The sequence below is a fragment of the Sciurus vulgaris genome (genome assembly GCF_902686455.1).
Source record: "Sciurus vulgaris genome assembly, chromosome: 13".
NCBI lineage: Eukaryota > Metazoa > Chordata > Mammalia > Rodentia > Sciuridae > Sciurus > Sciurus vulgaris.
The window spans coordinates 80537192-80558315 of record NC_136474.1 but is presented as its reverse complement, the minus strand read 5'-3'; the positions used below and the strand labels follow the sequence as shown (position 1 = coordinate 80558315).

At 36.8% G+C, this 21124-nt stretch overlaps 1 protein-coding gene across 5 annotated transcripts in view; it reads right to left on the bottom strand.

The window, feature by feature from the left end:
* WDR7 (WD repeat domain 7) overlaps positions 1–21124 on the bottom strand; it is a 360567-nt gene that overhangs the window by 272260 nt on the left and 67183 nt on the right. For all 5 annotated transcript variants that reach the window (XM_079108807.1, XM_079108809.1, XM_079108808.1 and 2 more), the window contains exon 14: positions 14876–15090. In XM_079108807.1, the coding sequence (XP_078964933.1) occupies positions 14876–15090 (215 nt within the window). The remainder of the gene's footprint in view (positions 1–14875; positions 15091–21124) is intronic.

Below are 21124 nucleotides of genomic sequence, written 5' to 3'. Positions count from 1 at the left end.
TAAGTAGGAGGGCAAATGATGCACTGTTAGTCACAGAATCAGTCAGTAACAAAGTGAGTTGTTAAGGTTACATTTGCTAATTATGCTAGAAGTACTATTTTTGTATTTTGCTATTTATAATTGTAAATTAGCATATGACTAGTTTTCTGGAGACTCAGTATTCTAACTAGATGTCATGCTATTTGAAATGCACAGTAATGGTACAAAAAATTTTATTGCACATGAACATATGAATATCTCATAGATGCGGTGTTTTGATATCAGTGCATCCAAGTGTTGGCTTTCAAATGCTACTATTCTGGTTTTTTTTTTTTTTTTTTTTTTTAAGTTGGAGATGGACACAATGCCTTTATTTTATTTATTTTTATGTGGTGTTGAGAATCAAACCCAGTGCCTACACATGCCAGGCAAGTGCTCTACCACTGAGCCACAACCCCAGTCCCTGTTTTTTTTTTTATTTTTTAAATTTTTTTTAGATATACATGACAGTAGAGTGTATTTTGATATATTTTACATACATGGAGATAACTCCCCATTCTTGTGGTTGTGCATGGTGTGGAGTTACACTGGTCATGGGTTCATATATGAGCATAGGAAAGGTATGTCCCATTCATTCTACTGTCTTTCCTATTCCCCTCTCCCCTCCCTTCATTCCCTTTTGTCTAATTCAATGAACTTCAATGCTGCTATTTTTGCTTTCAAATTATAAACTGCTATCAGTTTCATCATGCATTTTGGGGGTTTTTATTTGTATCGACAATATTTTTTTATTTATTTACTTATTTACTTATTTATTTGCTTATTTATTTATTTATGGGTACCAGGGATTGAACTCAGGGGCACTCAACCACTAAGCCACATCTCCAATCCTTTTTTGTATTTTATTTAGAGACAGGGTCTCACTGAGGTGCTTAGCACCTTGCCATTGCTGAGGCTGACTTTGAACTTGCAGTCCTCCTGCCTCAGCCTCCCGAGCCACTGGGATTACAGGTGTGCACCACCACACCTAGTCTGCATCAACAATATTTTAAACTATATTTTCCAAAACAGTAGGACAGGGCCCCTAGTGTTAGACCACATGCCCAATCCCTGCTCCTGAGTCAGCCTGTCAAATGGCACTGCATTCTCATCCCAAGCTCTTCACCCACTGGCAAGGAGAAAAGACCGGAAGAGTAGGCTGATAGGGCTTTGCACCACTCAAGACTGAGCCAAATTGACCCTTACAGTCTCCTGCTGTCTCAGCTCCTGATCTTTTTGTTTTAATTAATTTTTAAAATTTTGTTCTAATTAGTTACATAGAACAGTAGAATGAATTCATGGTTTTGACCTTCCTTCTCTGCTGGCCTTGCGTTCTCAGCACACGTCCTCGCCTTCTTCAACACTGCATCTTGCTCTAGCTGCTCTTTCTCCTTCCTTCCCTTCTCATGCAAACTTTTCACAAGCATTCTATACTTGTTATATCTATTTATATTTTTTCCATTCACTTTTAGCCCTCTACAATTAAGTTTCTGTTATCAATGTCCTGGAAAGACAGTTCGGAAAGGGGGCACCAATGACCTGACAAACACATTTCAACCCTTGGAAGGCTCAATTAACATCTACTACATTTGACACAAGTGATCTCTGCCTTTTCTGCAACTTTTGATTCCCTGTTGGCAGATCTGACTCCCACTGTTCCCCTTTAAACTTGGTGCCCCTGAGAGTCTATCTCTGAATGCTCTTGCCCACTTCCGCAGTTTTAAGTACCATCTGTATGTTGGTATGGACATCCATATGTCCCATCATACAGCCCTCCCTCAAGTTTCACTTTTAAACTGCCTGAGAGACATCGTGATGCAGGTAGTGCATAGGAACCTCATATTCATAACTCTAAGCCACTCATCATTACCCCCACAGAAACCTCTGACATTCTAAATCACCCAAAACCTGTGAATCCACCTTTCTTACCACCTACACCCCATCAATCGTTAGGTCCCATGGAGTGCAACTCATAAATAACTCTTGAATTTAATTTCTCTTCTATGTTCCTTTCTATCAGCTTTACATACTGATTTTCATATAAAATCCTTTTGAGGGAAGAGCTCTAAAACTAGTTTTTAAAATAGCCTGGAAGCCAAGAAGTGAAAGATGAAGTTTCAGCACCCTCCCCTGGTACATGGACCCACCTCATTCCTCACACCTGCCTCCTTGCCAACCCTCCAGCAGCACTGGCTAAACATTTCCACTTCCCTCTTTCCTATGCTACCCCTGCCTCCCAGAACACACTGCAACCCATCTCTATCTGCAACCTGACTACATTCTACTCATTCTTTAATGTTCTCTCCTCCCAGAAGCGAGTTCTGATCACCTCCAGCCAGGAAAGTTTTCTGCAATACTTTCTGCATCTTGCAGCCACCCCACTTCCTAGAGTGCACTGTGTGTGCCTGTTCATATTTTCCGAGAATAAGTGCCATGTCTTACCCATTTGCCTCTCCAGGGCCTAACACAGTACCTAGGAGTCAATAAATGTTTACTGAACTAGACTGATTCAATTATTTTCTAACAGAGGCTATAAAAGTCAAGACGTTTCAAAATCTTTTATATGGTTTAATACAGAGCAGATTTTCAAGTACATTAAAAGAGAAGACATTGCTTTTTCCTCAAAGTACTAAAATATTAACATTTAGTCACAAATCTTTGTATTGCAATCAAACTAGTTAATACCTTCAAGGTCCTAAATAAGAGTTAAATATAAAGTGTTACATATTAGGGCTGGAAAGACCCGGCTGCTCAGATAAGGTCATAGGGTTTAATCTACCTAGTATTCCCATTCTCTAAGCAATCTGCTATTTGATTTATAAGGTGAGATGGTGAGAGAAATTTCTCCTTTGCTATGCATCACCTACATTCCACAACGATCTAAATTCTTTCACAGCACGGTGTGTTTCTATTAATAATGAATTTCCAAGGAAAAACAGAACTGATCTGAATTTAAAACCATCATACAAGATCACTTTTCCTTGGCTCAGAACACAGTGAATTATATTTAATATAAACTAAGAACAACTATTATGTCCTAGTCATGGGCCAACACAGCACTGCAATTACAGGGTTTATTAAGTTTCAGGAAGGATAGTTCTCTTGGATATTTGATGATGTTTTTCAATCATCATAAAAATTCCTGTCATGTCTAATTCAAGGATCCTTTTAAAGGGAAAGAGAACCAAACACCCTGGAACTACCCAAAAATAAAAATAAAAATTAGTAAATACAAATAAAATATTTAGTTAGTTTTGAGAATTTAGTTTTATTGCTTAGTAGAATAACTGGTATTGTGTTCATAGTAACCTAAAACTCATTACTTTCAAACTGAATAAAAAATTGGTAGACAGTTAACTTGAATAGGAAATTTTCAAAGTACTCATTCCAAATTCTAAGAAATATACACATATGATGCACAAACACTTACATGTGAAAGCACACACACTCCAGAAGCCTGGGTGTAGCACTTTCCTTTGTGTGTGAGAGTCCTAAGAAAGTAGATTTGTGTTTTAATGGAGAATTTGGAGCAGGTTTCAGACTCGGTAGGTGTAGGGAGGACCAAAATATGGAAAGATCAGTTGTAAGGTATCATCTGAGAAAAAGATTATGAATTAGGATGGTAGAGGCAAAGAGAAGACTGCTTTCAGAGGGAGATAAAAATGATAAAAAGTTCACTTTGGATTCATTTCCAAAGGGGAGGGATCAGATAACTTCTATGACTATTAACATCTACAATGGAACAAATGGTGACATTTACTGGGACAGAAAAAGTGTCAGCAAACTTTTTTCTGTACAGTCACATGCAAATATTTTAAGTTTGAGGGCCATAAAAGGTTTCTGTCACATACTCTTTTTTTTTTTTACTTAAAATGTAACCACTGTTCTTAGCTCAAGGGCCCCACTTGACCTGTAAGCCACTATCTGCAGACTCTAGGTGGTGCAGGATAATGAGAAATGTAAGGTTCCAGAAGAGAACACTGAGTTCAATCCTAATGAGACTGAAATGGGGATTTAGGATAAAAAAGAGAGAAATAATGAATCTTAAAGGAAACACTCACAAGCGACTGAGATGTAGAAAGCATAGTTGGAAATCTTGAGCAACATACTCCTGGCCCATGCCCTTGTAAAATGAAGGAAACATGCAAGCACAGGGGAAACCGGCACAAAGTTATGCAGAACCACCTTGGATTCACCTCCAGTCCAGGCCCCAATTCAGTCCTTCTATAAATACTGGATCCCCCAGCCCAAGTCAGGGCTGCTTCTTCCTCTCAAAACAGCCCACATTCTTCCTTCAATGTGTATCTACCTTCCTAAATAAATCTGTCTATGCCTTTGTCTGGTTCATGCTGAAATTCTTTTCTATCACATATGCCAAGAACCCTGCTGGTCCTGATGTGAGTTCCTCTTTCCTCTGGAACTCCTCAGATCCTTCTCCAGAGACATCTCACCTCCTGTGACAAAGTTAATTCATGAGCTCAGTCTAGTGAAAGAGACAAACCCACAGATACAAGAAACTCTGGAAACTTCAAGCAAGAAAAAAAACCAAAAAAAAAAAAAAAAAAAAAAAATCACCTGCATATTTCATATTTAAATTGCTAAACACCAAATGTTAACGTTGAAGTATTTCAAGTGAAATAGAGACTAAGCAAGCAGTAGGACCATGCTGGGAACAAAGAAAATAACAGAATTTTGAAGTTTTGCAGGGGTAGAGACAAAATTGAATATTGAAGGGACCAAGATCCCAGCAAAAAGGGAGGAGCCATTCATTCACCTGTCATGTGCCAAACACGGAAGCTGTGTGAGGAGATTAAAACTCCGCAAAAAGCCTCCAAAAATCAAAATAAAGTTTTTAGCAAAGTTGTCATGCTAAGACGACAAGTAATAGACTCAAAACTCTACAAGCAAAAAAGTCCTGTTAAATACTCTGGACTCTCAGTTGGAAGCCATAAAGGCTACACCAGAGAATGGAAGCAAAAGCATAGGTTGGTAAAGATTTAAAATACTGTAACTCAACCTTGACTCAGGTTAGCCCCCAACTGAATTAAGTTGATTAGCTTTTCTTCTGTTTGACCAGAATAAAAGGGCTAATCCTCTCTAGAAGAAGATACCATTTGAATGCACTATATCTTTAAAAACTTTACAATGTTTTGTTTTAATAAAAATGTACTGGGCAGGGCACAGTGGCACATGCCTATAATCCCAGCTGCTTGGGAGGCTGAGGCAGGAGGATAGAGAGTTCAAAGCCAGCTTCAGCAACTGAGTGAGGCCCTAAGCAGCTCAGCAAGACCCTGTCTCTAAAGAAAATACAAAAAATGGCTGGGGATATGGATCAGTGGTTAAGTGGCCCTGGGTTCAAAATGTACTGGAAATTCTAAGAGATTAGAGCATATGACTGAAAACACAAGCAATAGAAAGAGACTCAGATGTGACAGACATTAGAATTGGCAGACAAGGACCTTACAACTAGCAAGATATACACAGTATCAAAACACCACCAGTACTGTAGTACCCAGTGTGCTGCCCATAGGACCCAGCTGGATTTCTACTCCTCCCTAATCTTGTTCATCTTTGAGGACAGGATCCTGAAGTCTAGAAGTGCCTCTTCAGGGAAACGAGCCAAAACCAGCTGGATCTAGAGATGGCTGCCAGAGTGACTGACAGACAATCTGTAACTTCATTATAATCTAACTTCCACACTAGTGGCACAGCTACCACTTGCCATGACAGGAAGCACCTATGGAAGGGAGAGGAACCACAACACTCACACTGGTTTCATCTAGAATACAGAGGGCTGACCTATGGCTCCAGAAATGGTGAGAGAAGAGCCTGACTGGAAGTTTCCACTGGAGTAAGGGGCCGACCTAGAGCTCCAGGAGAGGAACCCCACTGGGAACAGACTGCAGTTCTCTGGGAGGGGTTAATTTACATGCATGTCCTTGCTTTGTGTCTCCCCCCTTGCACACTCTTCCGACTGGAAGGCTTGCTTCCTCTCATCCTTTGCAATGGTCTTCTAAAAACCTCCTTAAAATATTTTTTACCTCTGGATAGCTTTGACCACCTGAATCCCCATCACACCCAATCCCTAATAAAAGAAAGTGGGAAAGAAGGAAACGCCTGAGTGGGCATCTGGGGTAAAAGCCCATAGTAGATAAGGGAGATTTTTAAATATGTCATTCATATTCTTAATTTGTTCTTCTTAATTTGCCAACAGACACCCGACCTTATAGGCTCTCACACTCTTTGGGATATCTGCTCTGACTCTGATCAGAAGGTGTGCTCTGGTTTAACATAATTTTAATAAGTTTTTTCTATTACTTTGATTATTAGTCTGTGTTTGTGATAACTGGCTTGACAGGGGCTAAGGGATTTGATGGCTATAGCAAGAGTCCTATTAGAAATTCCACCAATTCTTTCTCCAGCCACCAGATAAGCTTTTTACAAAATAAGTCCTGAAAACAAGAGTGGACACAATTTGATTCAAACTCACCAAGGTAAACTGCCCCCAAAGTTACTAGAAATAATTAGCAAGGAGAAAATAAAATAAAAATTTAAAATATTTTTTAGTCTGAAAGTAGGCTAGATAAAAGAAAAAGTAGGGGGCTGCGGATGTGGCTCAGGGGTAGAGCACTTGCCTAGCATGTGTAGGGCCCTATGTTCAATCCTCAGCACCACCAAAAAAATAAACAAGAAAAAAAGAAAAGAGATATATAAAAACAAGTGAGTTAAATAGAACTCAAAGTGGTAGAATAGAATGCTTGCCAAACATGTATGAGGACTGGGTTCAATACCCAGCACCACAAAAAAACAAAACAAAACAAAACCCTCAAATACCAAGATGGTAGATTTAAACCCAAATATATCAATTTTAAGAGAAATATAGAAAGGATAACAGAGATTGGCAGTAGCCACTGCAGAGACAGGTATAAAGAAACAAATTAGAAAAAAAAAATCAGTAGCTTAGTAAGGCAGATGATGTGCATATAATATTTTGTTGATAGCTAAACCTAAAAGCACAGTAGAGTTAATTTATATTAAATATACCCTTAAATGCAAAGTTTCTCATTCATAAGTTAAACTTTAAAAATATAGTCTCCTCCCCGCCACCCCCCAAAAGAATTTAATGCTATCTACATGGTCTGGACATTTCAAGGAATACACAAGTATAGGTCAATAGTAACAGAAAGAACAAAAATCCCTGGTGGCTTCACAGGTTAAGAATGCAAGCACTCAGAAAGTAACCAAAGTTGTGAGTATAATTATAAAGATAAACTAAACGTTTCTCTTTGGGGATGTCATATCTGTTGTTATGTCAGAGATTAACAGAATTTTAAACATCTCTATATCAAATAATCACCAAAGTTAACATCAAATATCCTGCATGTTAGAAGATTATGATTATTTTATTACTGGACTATTCTAGTATCTGTCAATGTTTCTCACAGAATGAAAGGTGACAAATGGTTTCATAATTTGACTGAAAAAATGTATTTCTTCTCTTACAGTCATAGATGCTTACTCCTTTGTTTTCTCAAAAAGTCTCCTTAACTTTATTAGACAATGATTACTATAATATAAAATTTTGTCTTAGTAACCATTTGGTGCAACCAAAACTGAATTTATATGTACTTATAAGCCTATAATACATATATGATGAACATACTCATATTTTCTACTAAAATATTCATTGAAGTTTTGGAGTAGAATGTTAAGCAAGTTTAATTGATTTTCAAAGGTCATACGTATCATAAGAATTCTACTAAGGACAAAAACAGTTCCATAGACAAGGCTTAGGATCCTATATACAATGTCATTTGCCTTGTCCCTGTCTGTACCTTACAGTGCCCTTTTCACAGAGAATCAAAAAGTCAATTCCATCAGTAAAAATTTTTTTTACAGAATGAATTTTGCAAGCATTAAACATAGAATATGTTCTTAGTAGGTTACATTTGACTTCTAAATTTCATTCTCTCACCTAGTTACATAGAATACAAAGCTACTGACCTTTGCAAATATAGCCCATTCAGTTTTTTTCAGGCTTTTGACTAATTAGACAATAGAGAAAGAAATGTAAGGTGAAAGAGAAATCATCCTAGTCATTTTTCAATTTCTTCAATCTTGTCATTTTTCCATACAAATAGAGTGATTCTGATTGGTACAAAAATGTCCAAGATGTAAAGATGCTGAACAGAAAAATCACACACTCTTGGGCTAAGAAATGTGTTCCCATGGCAGTAGGGCTTTCTAGATTTCTTCTGACCCAGACACCCCCCCCCACCGCCCCATATCTCCTCCCAAGAACCAGTGTTTCATGAGACTTGTCAAAAAGATCACTTGATAAACTCTCTTCTTAGCCTATTCATTTATACAGTCCAAATACCACCATGTACAATCTATGATTAGTTACTTCTCTTTAACAAATCTCTCTCCCAATCCAGTACACTATTTAGACCAGATGTTGTGGGGACTGAAAAAAAGAATGGCTCTTCCTTCAAGAGATTACAGCCACTCCTTCCTTTTAGCAAATATCACAGCCTACTTTTATCCTCTTCCACTGAAAATAACTTAGTATACTCACCTCCCTCTTTCCTCATAAACAAGCTTCAATTAGGATGGGCTCCCCAACCACATTTTCAACCCCAAGTCCTTCTTCAATGTTCTACCAGTTATGTTTCCACCAGCAAAGATGTTCAGTGGTCTCCTAGACAAAATATTAACTCTGCTTCTAACCATGTGGTCAGTCACTGAACCTACCACCCTTTGTTCACCAAAAGGAAATTTCTTCCAGTCTACCTCACTTCATCTCAGACTCATTTCAGACTCATTTCCAACTTATTGTATCCTGATTTCGGACCCAACTAACTCTACTAAAACAGCTCTTCTAATGATCACCAATGGTTTTCCTAATTATTAAATCTAAACACTCTTCTTTTAGTTCCCAATTTTTTTTTTTTTTTTTTTTTTTTTTTTTTTTTGGTACCAGGGATTGAACCCAGAGGCACTTAATCACCAAGTCACATCCCCAGTCCTTTTTCATTTTTTATTTTGAGACAGGTTCTCACTAAGTTGCTGAGGCTGGCTTTGAACTTGTGATCCTCCTGCCTTAGTCTCCTAAGTCACTGGGCTTACAGACATGTACCACCACACCCATTATAGTTCCAAATTCTTAATATTGTTTCAGTTCTCTGATCAACTACAGACCTTTACTACCTTTACAAAGGTTTGTTTTTGATTGTGTTATCTAGAATTTGCATTTGTAATTTTTCTTTCTCTGCCTCTCATTTGTTCATCTTCATTTTTCTGCCACCTAAACAAACATCCCATCTTCAAATTTATTCACCTTACATAGTCTATCCCTCAATGATACGCTCATCATTTGAAAAGAATTTCTTACAGGGTTTTCTTTGTGTGTTGTGGTACTGGGATTGAACATAGGTGTGCTCTACCACTGAACTACACCTCCAGTCTTATCTTTTAGTTTTTATTTTGAGACAGGGTCTAACTAAATTGCCAAGGCTAGCCTGAAACTTTAGAACCTCCTGCCTCAGTCTTTGAGTAGCTGCAATTACAGGTGTGTGCACCACATCCAGGTTTTTAAAAGTAACTCTTAAAAGATAATTTATAGTTCCTTAACCCATTTATTGACTGGGTTATTTGTGGGGTTTTTTTGGTCTTAAGTTTTTTGAGTTCTTTATATATCCAGGAGATTAGTGCTCCATCTGATGTGGATGTGGTAAAGCCCATTCTGTAGGCTCTCTCTTCACATTACTGATTGTATCCTTTGCTGAGAGGAAGTTTTTTAGTTTAAATCCATCCCATTTGTTGATTCTTGATTTTATCTCTTGCACTTTAAGGAAGTCAATTCCTAAGCCAACATGATGAATATTTAGGCCTGCTTTTTCTTCTATTAGGTGCACGGTCTCTGGTCTAATTCCTAGGTTCTTGATCCACTTTGGGTTGAATTTTTGGCAGGATGAGAGATAGGGATTTAATTTCATTTTGCTACATATGGATTTCCAGTTTTCCCAGCACCATTTGTTGAAGAGGATATCTTTCCTCCAATGTATGTTCTTGGCACTTCTATCCAGTATGTGATAACTGCATTTATGTGGATTTGTCTCTGTGTCTTCTATTCTGTACCATTGGTCTACCTGTCTTTTTGGTGCCAATACCATGCCATTTTTGTTACTATAGCTCTGTAGTACAGTTTAAGGTCTGGTGTTTGATGCCTCCTGCTTCACTTTTCTTGCTAAGATTGTTTTGACTATTCTGGGTCTCTTATTTTTCCAAATGAGTTTCATAATTGCTTTCTCTATTTCTGGAAAGCAGTATGGAGATTCCTCAGAAAAGCTGGAATGGAACCACCACTTAACAAAGCTATCCCACTCCTAGGTAAATACTTAAGAGAATAAAAATCAGCATACTACAGTGACACAGCAACATCAACATTTACAGCAGCCCAATTCACAATAGCTAAGCTATGGAATCAACATAGATGCCCTTCAATAGATGAATGGATCAAGAAACTGTGGTACATATACACAATGGAATATTACTCAGCCTTAAAGGAGAATAAAATTATGGCATTTGCAGGTAAATGGATGGAGTTGGAGAATATCAGCTAAGCAAAATAAGCCAATTCCAAAAAACAAAGGCCAAATGTTTTCTCTGATCTGTGGATGCTGATCCATAATGGTGGTAGGGATGAATGGAAGAACTTTGGATTGTGCAGAGGAGAGTGAGGGAAGAGAAGGGGGCGGGGGAATGGGAAAGATGGTAGAATGAGGTTGACATCATTACCCTAGGTACTTGTATGATCACACAAATGGTATGACTTTACATCATGTGCAACCAGAGAAATGAACAGTTGTGCTCCATGTGTATAACTAATCAGAACAAATAAAAACTAAAACTTAAAAATAGAATAAGATAATTTGCATATAAGTTACAATCTGTAATTTTTCCAAGTCCTTGCAATGTGTTAACAATAGTCAAAATACACTAAATTGAGTTTATGCATTTCCTTTCATTCATTAATCTCTCAATGAATATCTATTTAAAAAGCATGCAATTGGTAATAGAATAATCAAGGGATAAAGAGTGAGATAAAATAAGGGAGGTATACATCTGAACAGAGAGCCTTGCAGGTCAACGTATGAAGTTTGGATTTTGTTTTAAAGGTGACAGGTCTTTGGAGGTTATTTGCCCAAGGTCACTCACAGACAGCAAGTTACAGAGATGTAATTTGAACACAAATATGCCCCTCACCACAACCCAAGCTTAACCACTCCTTTTAACTGCTTTCCAAAAATGAAGCAAAATCCATTCTACAGAAAAACTATACCATAGTTGTAAAATTAATAATGTCATCTTCTGATGCAGGAGTCAGCAAACATGGACCATGAGTCCAATCTACCCACCTCCTGCCTTTATGAAGAGCTTTACTGGAAAAACCAGCCATGAGCATTTGTTCACATATTGTCCAAGGCTGCTTTCACACTATCATGCAGAATTAAGTTGCTGTGACAGAGATAACCCACAAAGCTTAAAATATTAACACTACAGAAAGTGTCTGTCAATCCTTGCTCTGTCCAGCTGTTTTTAGGTTCGTCATCTAGAAATTGAGGACAACAACAACTCGCATATTTACAGGGAGGTTAAGGAAGAGAGTAGATCTGGAAAACTCTCATGATAGCAGGTGTTAAATGTAAGCTGCAGTCTAATAAAGGCTTTGCATGCCAGCATTTTTCTAGGAAAGAAATAATCTTGTTCTGCTTTATCTCACCATCCTGTCACTTCTTTCTTGGAGGCATTTTGCTCCCCTAGCACACATACCATCTCCTGATCCTATCCAGAAAAGGCAGACGTCTCCTACTACAACCATCCTCAAAGTCTGCTCCACGGCTTGCACGTTTCTGCTATCAGTACTGCCACTCTCCCCTCAACCAGGCTTGCATCTCTGAAATCAGCTTGAATGTCAAGATCTTCTACTGCCCATTTGTGGAAATCTATTTACTCAACTTACACAATACCTTATGAGCCAGCCCCTCTTCTGCATTTCAACTGCTGAATCATATTTCCAGTCCCCATTACTTCTCTCCATATCATTCCATTTAATTTCCCATATCAATATTTATGTCTTACAGATACTAGACACAACAAAATACTTATTAAACAACAACAAAACTCCTTCAAACAATTCAACATCACCCATAATTCAGTGGGTCTACATTATGATATCAACCTGCACCTCCAAACTGACCTCCCACTAAATTTCCTGAGCACTTCCCATGCTTCTCTAGTATATACCATATTGCATGTAATTATACATGTAGTAACACCAATGTTAGGTACTTAACATGCATTAAGCACTGCAAATAAAAAGAAGAAACACTCAATTCTGTCTGGTCTTAATAGAGGTAGACAGGAGTTCAAACACAGTCTTGCAAAGATTCAATGAAGTAATAAAAATAACATAACCCTTTTATTAAAAATAACCCTTTTGGTCTTCTGGTGAGAAAAAAAATCATAATATTGCAAATTATTCAGTGTTGGTTACAACGTTTTGTACTCCCCGTATAATCAACATAATTAGCAAAATAAATATTTGTTACTTCTAAATAACACTGATTGCTAATGCAATTCTAAAAAGGCAAAAGCAGAACATTTTCTATAGGGTTTCCCAGTAAAGTCTCTACTTTTCACTGAAAGAACTTGTAAAGAATAAGAGCTAATATCCTAGAGTAAATTTTTCTAGGACTCTTGGTGATGATTTGTTTTGTTTTTTTAACATTGGGTGGGTTCATTTCTCCTGAGGTTAGAAAGCCATCCAGAGGACAGCTCTTTAAATATTCCCCTCAGAGGGAGCCTCGGACTCAACATGAGAAAATAGTTAAAGAAATCCCTAATGGTCCAGTCAACATACATTTTTCATAAAGTGATTATCCTGCTGCAGCCTCAGCTTCCTAAGCCTTTTCACCCTTCTATAATTGTTTTCCTTGTAGGCCAGGCAACAATTACCACTGCTACAAGACTGAGGAGGTTCACAAGCAATATATTTTACAATACATAAGTGTAATGTCTCTGATATCTGGTGCTTTTATCACTAATTGCACTATAAAATGCGCTATTAAAACAGGGACAAACAAGATTGTAAAAATCACATAATGGACCATGACCACTTACAAAAGGCATTCATAAATGTTACTGTACCACTTATTTTCTCTAATTTTCCAGCTATATAATTATTTTTCTAAATTTTTATTCCTAGGAACCCCATCAAGAAAAAGAATATATTTGGGAACTACCTAACAAACACACATGCTCTTGAATACATTGTTTTTCACAGTTGCTCAAAATTAACATCATATTAGCATGCCAGACAATGTGCTACATACACTCTGAATTCCCAGGGACAGATATGTGGTTCCTTGAAACAAATGATGGGCATGACAAATGCATTTAACCTATGATTTACCCTCAAACTTCAGAGCACAGAACTGAAAGCATGGAGAGCAAACAGAAGGATTACACAATCCAATCTATGAAATATAGAATACAACAGAGTCAATAAAACATTTATATCCTGGGGAAGGAAAGAATGATCAAAGGTGATATTACTGGCAGTTACTGGAGGATGTGGGTCAGTGGGATGGTCCACTACTCCACATGCCACCAGCACTCACTAATTCATGGCTAATGTCAAGTTGGCAGATGAGCCCTCCAACCCCTTCACTATTGACTCACATGTCTAACCATTTAAAAAATGGAAATCAAGAATAAGAGAAAATTAAAACAAGCATATCTGTACCATCCATAAAGAACTCCAATGAATATTTAGATGGAATTAGAATTTCAAGTATTGATTCAGATGAAATACTGCAGGTTTCACTTATCCATTACTAGAGACAAACTCATTCTAATAATACCACAAAACATGAATTCCACAAACCAAATAGTGGCTAGCTTCTAGAAATAAAGACAGGTACACAATTAATGAGCTAGGATTGCTTATTGTTTCTTTTTTTGTTTGTTTGTTTATTTGTTTTTTTTTTTTGTGTGTGTGTGTGTGTGTGCTGGGGATTGAACCCAGGGCCTTGTGCATGCAAGACAAGCACTCTACCAACTGAGCTATATCCCCAGCCCACGCTTATTGTTTCTTAATAGGACAATCTTCTGCTAGGTGAAGAAGTAACTTTTGCCTTATAAGTACTTGTGTCATTTGGTAAAGTGGGATTGAACTTAGGTCTCAGGAAAAAGAAAAATTCCAGGACTTATGCAGCCCCATCATACTTATTCTCAAATATTTTCTTAAATCCTTTCTAATGGCCTAAACCTAAAATCAAAACTTAATTTTAAAAGAAATGATACATCACAGTCATATATGTCTTAATTGTACCTACTATTTTTTTTTTTCCCACTGAGGACATTAACTAGTGCTCAATATTTCATAAAAAAGACTACGAGAGAGGCTGGGGATATAGTTCAGTTGGTAGAGTGCTTGTCTAACATGCACAGGGCCCTGGGTTCAATCCCCAGAACCACCACAAAAAAAAAAAAAAAAAGACTATTAGAAAATCAGACAGATGATACATATAATGTTTGCTCAATTTCAGAAACCCAAGATTCAGTAGAAATAAATTTTAAATATTTAAATAGTTAAAATAATTTACTTTTTCAAAATGTAAAATAGTTGAATTATTACAAAATTATGCTGGACAAACTTAAACAAAAAACAGAAGTTTATTTTCCATTAATGTCATCTCTCAAACATTATTCTCTAAGACATATCATAGCTATGTTACTAAATGCAGTTAAATGGGGTTTACATACTTGATGAACCCACAACAAAACTCACCTTGTCAGATGCCTCAGAAGCCAAGAGGTTAGTTGCAAGGGTTTGTAGTTTGTGATGGGCTATATTTTTAAGGGCAGCAAGACTGCGTCTTGTCATAGCTTGTTTGAGGTTGACTGCTGGATGACTGAGTGAATCTACTGCAGCAGGAACTGCTTCATCACAAGCGTTCAGTATCTCTACTGCTGTTATCCCCATCACACAACGATCCAAAGCACCTGAGAGGCAAATGCATTCATGTATGTCACACAAGACTATAAAATTTTTTAAAATTTTTAAGTAAAGAAAAATGGCTGGGCTGGGGAGATAGCTCAGTTGGTAGAGTGCTTGCCTGTCAAGCACGAGGCCCTGGGTTCAATCCCTAGCAATGCAAAAAAAAAAAAAAAAAAAAAAAAAAAGAAAAAGAAAAATGGCATAATTTCTATGTGAAATATGTTTTATGTTTATTTTAAACATAAAATATGTTTAAGATTTTTTTTTCAGAAATATCTTCTTGTTTTTCCTTTCCCTAACAATCTTCCATGCAATTTACCTCAATCTAACACAACTTTCCAATAAGGTCAAGTTCAGAGACAAGATTTTTGACAACCTCCTTCAAGCTTTTCCACTCTCTTCCTATTTCCCAGATTTCCTTGATTACTCCCACATCACTACACTATTATAAACATTAAATAAGATGACCTGACCTTTCCCCAAGTTGTATTAATTAAAAAAAACTAACTAAAATGCACACTTCTGCAAACCATTCAGTTTGCAAATTTCCTTGTTTTTTCTGCTTCTTTTTTTCTTGTTTTTCAATACTACGGATTCAACCGAGACCCTCACGCATGCTTGGCAAGTGCTCTACCACAGAGCTATAACCCCAGCCTCTGAAATTTTTTGATTCTTACTCTTACCACCCAAATGTTTCCCAAACATTTCTAAAAGTAACTACTACTTATAACTATTCCGAAGAGTTTTCACTTGGCCTTCCTTTCCGCTTATCTCCACCTATGCACTACCTGTATAAGTCAACACGCAGATCTCTCCTTCCTAGATAATGCAGGGTCATCTTCTCTTTCACCGTAGCCCTTTGGGCCTTTACAATAATGTCACAATTCCAATGAGCTGCTCCCTGATTATTTTAATTTCTCCATTTTCTGCTTTATTTTTTCTATAACACTAATGCCAACTAGCACACTGTTTACTTCAAATTTTTGACCTGCCTCTCCCCACCCAGAACTGTAAACTACACAAGAGCTAGCGAGTGTTAGGCGTTTTGTTATATACGTGGTATACTGAACAATAGTTAGTACATAGGAGACAACACAGTTAAAAGCCTTAAAATACAGAGTTGTAACAAATCTATGGGGCAAAAAGTCAAGAGAAAAATGTTGAAAGAACATGAATATTAAGAAAAGAAACACAAAAAGATATCACTCTCACTAATAATCAAAGAAATTCAAATTAAAGCCAACAGTGAATCACCATGTATTTTTTATTGGGACCGATGGTCAGCATTCTTAAAGACTGAGACATCCAGCAATATACTTTCAGTACAACTAAAAAATAGTAGTTATTTTTACTTTACCAACTTCTATTCAATTTAAAACTTGTATTTCCTTTAACACAAAAATTTCCATTCTAAGATTTATGCTGAATATTCATATCATATACAAATCTGAAACGTGCATGTGTGCACAGACATTATTATCTTGAATGTAATAGAAAAACTAGGGAAAGTTCTAAACATCATAGGTTCAAAACTATCACATGTATGCATGTGGGGGTCCATGTGTTTTCTACGTGTTCATACATGTATGTGTCTTGTACATGTCTGCGTGTGCATATGTACACGTGCATGTAGGCTGTACTATGTGTGCACATGTATACACATGCATGTGAGTGCATGTGTGTATAGGTGTGTGTATCTATGTGTGTGTACATGTAGAGAGTAGTTTATATGTGCATGCATGCTTATACATGTGAATCTGCAAAAACAATAAGAAAATGAAGTTCAGTTATACATGATAACATGGAATAAAAGCCACAATGTGTTGTTAATGAAAAATAAATAAGGTTGAGAACAGTTTTCATAATTTAAAGGGGGAAAAGGAATCCTACAGTTACAGGAAAAAGTGATTAACAGGGTATATTTACACAGCTGAATTACCAGGAATTTCATGTTCTTCTATTGCTATTTTATTATGCTTTTAAATACCATGGGAAGAATAAGATTATTTTAAGTGAGTTAAAATTCAATTTTGAAAAAAAATACTGAGAATATTGTTTCAAATGTCTTAAAGTTTAACAGGAATGAATTTAGAATTCACTTTTCTAGCCCTTAATTCTTTATTAAATATTGTCTGACTTAAGTGACACTTATTGTTATCGAAAACAGAATTAACACACAAAATGAGAATACACTACAAGCAAGGCACCAAATACCTAATTTGCCCCTTTTTTGTCAAGTTTATACTTCCTCCTCCCTTTTGAACACTGTCCAAAGTCATTAAGTGGAAACAAGCAAATGTAGGTGTCCACAATGGCTGTGGGCCATGGTGGAGATGAAAGGGCCTGCCCTGGCTCAGAGCAGGAGGTCCGAGCCTGACAGGGTGAAGGGTCGCTTAACAAAAGGAAGGTGGAGGGCTGGGGAGATAGCTTGGTTGGTAGAGTGCTTGCCTCACAAGCATAAGACCCTGGGTTCAAACCCCAGCACCACAAAAAAAAAAAAAAAAAGGAAGGTGGAGGCCACAGTTTGGTGCAGGGGGCTAAAGTCTCAGAAGCAAGAACATGAAGATAGCGTTGGAGTCTGGGGAAAAGAGAGAGGGGAGTTCACACAGGGAGGCAGACCAGCACAGAACCTGAGGGAGGGCGGATGGAGTCTAGGTAGGAAGGCAACCTGGCACAGGGTGTTGAGAGGTATGAGAAGAGCATACGCAAGCTCAGTGGGGATGATTAGGAGAGCATCTGTGTAAGCAGGCAGTACTGCACTAGATACACGATCCCTAAAGGGAAGAGCAGATACCCACACTGGGCAGAAGAGAGGCCAGGAATAGCATATCAGAGCCAGGCCAAAGGCAAAGGATGTCCATGCAATACCATGTGCTTGTACTGGACAGCAAAACAGTAATTAAACCATCACCACCACCAGTAAAAACTGTGTCCAGCTTGAAGGGATTCCTAGGACATCATATTAAAAGTTTAGGACTATAATCCATTGAATAAAATGTGAATCCAAAAGTCCTTGATGACATAAATGACTAAGAGTTTGAAGAAGAACAGATATTTACATGATTTCAAAGTACCTTGCCCCAAAACATTTACTAATTACAAAAGGGAAAAAAGTATAATTTTCCAGCAAAGAAGACAAAAACACCACCTTAATAAAGTGATCTAAGTATATACCAATGATGAAACAAATGAGAATCATGTGTCATATAACAGGACACAATAAGAAGAATATCTATGATATTCTTGCCAAAGATGTATATTCTGGCCAGGCATAATGATACACTCCTAGAATCCCAGAGGCTTGGGAGGCTGACAGAGGAAGATTACAAATTCAAAGGCAGCCTCAGCAACTCAGTGAGGCCCTAAGCAACTTAGCAAGACCCCAGTTCAAAATTTTAAAAAGGTTTGGGGATGTGGTTCTGTGGTTAAGCATACCTAGGTTCAATCCCTGGTACCAAATTTATATATATAATATATATTCTGAAAACAATCATGAGAAAACATCACTTGGAAGAAAACATTTTACTAAACTAGGCAGATTGAAAAGTTTGTCTTTGAAGGAAAAGAAAGACAAGGAACTATTCCAATTGAAAAAGTCATAAAACTAAATACCATGCATAATAATTCTAGTGTAGAAGTTTTTGCAATAAAAGACTTTAGTGGAATAACTGGAAAATTTGAATAGTGTCTAAAGATTAGATGGTAGCAATATATCAATGGTAATAAACTTCAGGGTGCGGGAAGATTTATATAATATGGTAAGGTTCAAAACATTTGCACATAAAAAGGTAATCAAAACAAGTCAAAAGGAAATACTGAAGAGATTCAAGAGGAAAAAAAAAATTCATTCCAAGGGAAATCTATTTAAAAACAAAAACCAAATCAATTTAGGAAGAGAGTATATTCTGCTTGAATCTTTAAAGATTTTTAAAATTCAAATAAGCAGAAAGTACTTCTGTTTCTGGTCAATGTGGAGTAACAGGTAATGAATTCACCCTTCTTTCTGAAACATCTGTGTGTGTGTGTGTGTGTGTATTTAAAAGACACAATATATGAAAACAAAAATTTTCCAGACAATGGACATTGGGCAATTAAGGACAGTGAACCTTACAAGATGGAAAACAAACAAGGTTCATTCCCATAATTACTCCAGCTCACCCCTCAAGGAAGTTTCCTGTCCATAGCATAAGGAGAGGGAAACCTAGAAGAGACTAACAGATTCCCTAAATTGAAGAGAAAAAGTTTAAGAAGCCAGGAGACCAAGGCTGCTAGAATTTGAAGGACAGAATACCAGAGTGGAGTAACTCAAGAGAAATCTGCAGAAGTTTCTCACATCTTTGGCAGAATACGGAGAAGTTCGTGAGGAATCCACCGGAGGCTCAGGAAAGAACCACCTGGAAGGATTGGAAGGTGCAGACACTACTGTGAACTGTGTCTACTCTCACCAGCTAGAAAGAAGTCTCCTAATTCACAGGGAGGAACTGATTGGGAAGAGTACTTTGGAAGTACTCTTAACCATGCCTTAACCATGGGTAATAATTATTTCCAGAATTAGTACTTCTCTAGCCCTGCCTAACAAGTCTTGAAAGCAAGACTGAAGGAGGATCAAACTATATTCCCTAAATAAAGCTCAAAAAGATTTGTGGGCATACAAAAATATCCAATATCCAAGAAAATAAAATTCGCAGCATCTGTTGCCTAGTAAAAAAAAATTACTAGGTATGCAAAAAAGGAGAAAATATGACCTAAAAGGAGGGGTAAAACTAAATAAGTAAAAATAACCCAGAACTGTCAAAGATGTTGGAGTTAGCAGACAGAGGCATTACAAGTTATTATAATTTTATCCCTGATGTCCAACAATTTTTAATAGAGATGTGAAAGATATCAAAAGACCAAAACCAAACTTTTAGAAATTAAAACTACAACATAGGTCATGAAACTTACACTTGAATGTGAATAACAACAGATTAGACACTGTGGAAGAAAGGAAACAGTGTAAGTGAAGACAGCAGTAGAAACTATATAAAATGAAAAAGAAAAAAATTATGAAAAGATTATAAGTGAGCTATGGAACAACATTAAATAGCCTAACATGAATAATTGAAGTCTCCAGAGGAAAAAAAAAATAATAGAGGACAGAAAACATATTTGAACAAATTATAGCCATAAGTTTTCCAAACCTTTGGAAATACATACCTATAGATTCCCAAGCACAAGCGAAAAGAAGAAAATTACAATCATATTGCTCAAAACCAGTAAAAAAAATGTTTTAGGGCTGGGACTATAGGTTGGTGTTAGAGCACTTGCCTAGCATGTGTGAGGTTCTGAGTTCAATCTTCAGTACAATGTGGAAAAAAAAAGTTTTAAAGCAACCAGAGAAAACAGATATGTTACATATACTGAAGAAAGATAAAGACTACAGCAGATTTCTCTCTGGAAACAACACAAGTAAGAAGACAGCTAAGAACTGAATGAAAGAACGAAAAAACTATGAACCTAGGACTTTACACCCATAGAAAATATCTTCTAAAAATACAGTGAAATTGGGTTTAATGGCACATGCCTCCTTACACCTACTCAGGAGACAGGTGGAAGAATCACTTAAGCTCAAGAGTTCAAAACTAGCCTGGGCAAATAGACACCACTAAAAAAAAAAAAATTAAAAAAAAATTTTTTTTTTAAAAAGGAGGTGAAATGAAGAATTTTTTCAGACAAGCAAAAGCTAAAAGAATTCATTAACTCAGTTCTATAAGAAAAATTAAATATTAGGCAAAGGAAAGTGATTCCAGATGGAAATCAGCATCTACATAAAGCAGTGAAGAATAATGGAAATGATTACTATGCATTAGTAAATATATGACTTCATTTAAATTATTCAAATTTCCTTAAAATACAATAGACTTTTTAAAAAGCAGAAAGAAAGAAAATAATGTTCTAAGTAAGTGAAAATCATGAGAATATAGATGATGCAAGTTACAAGAAGTGATTGTGAGTGAGTTGATTATTCTTGACTACAACAAATGGTCCATGTAAAAGAAT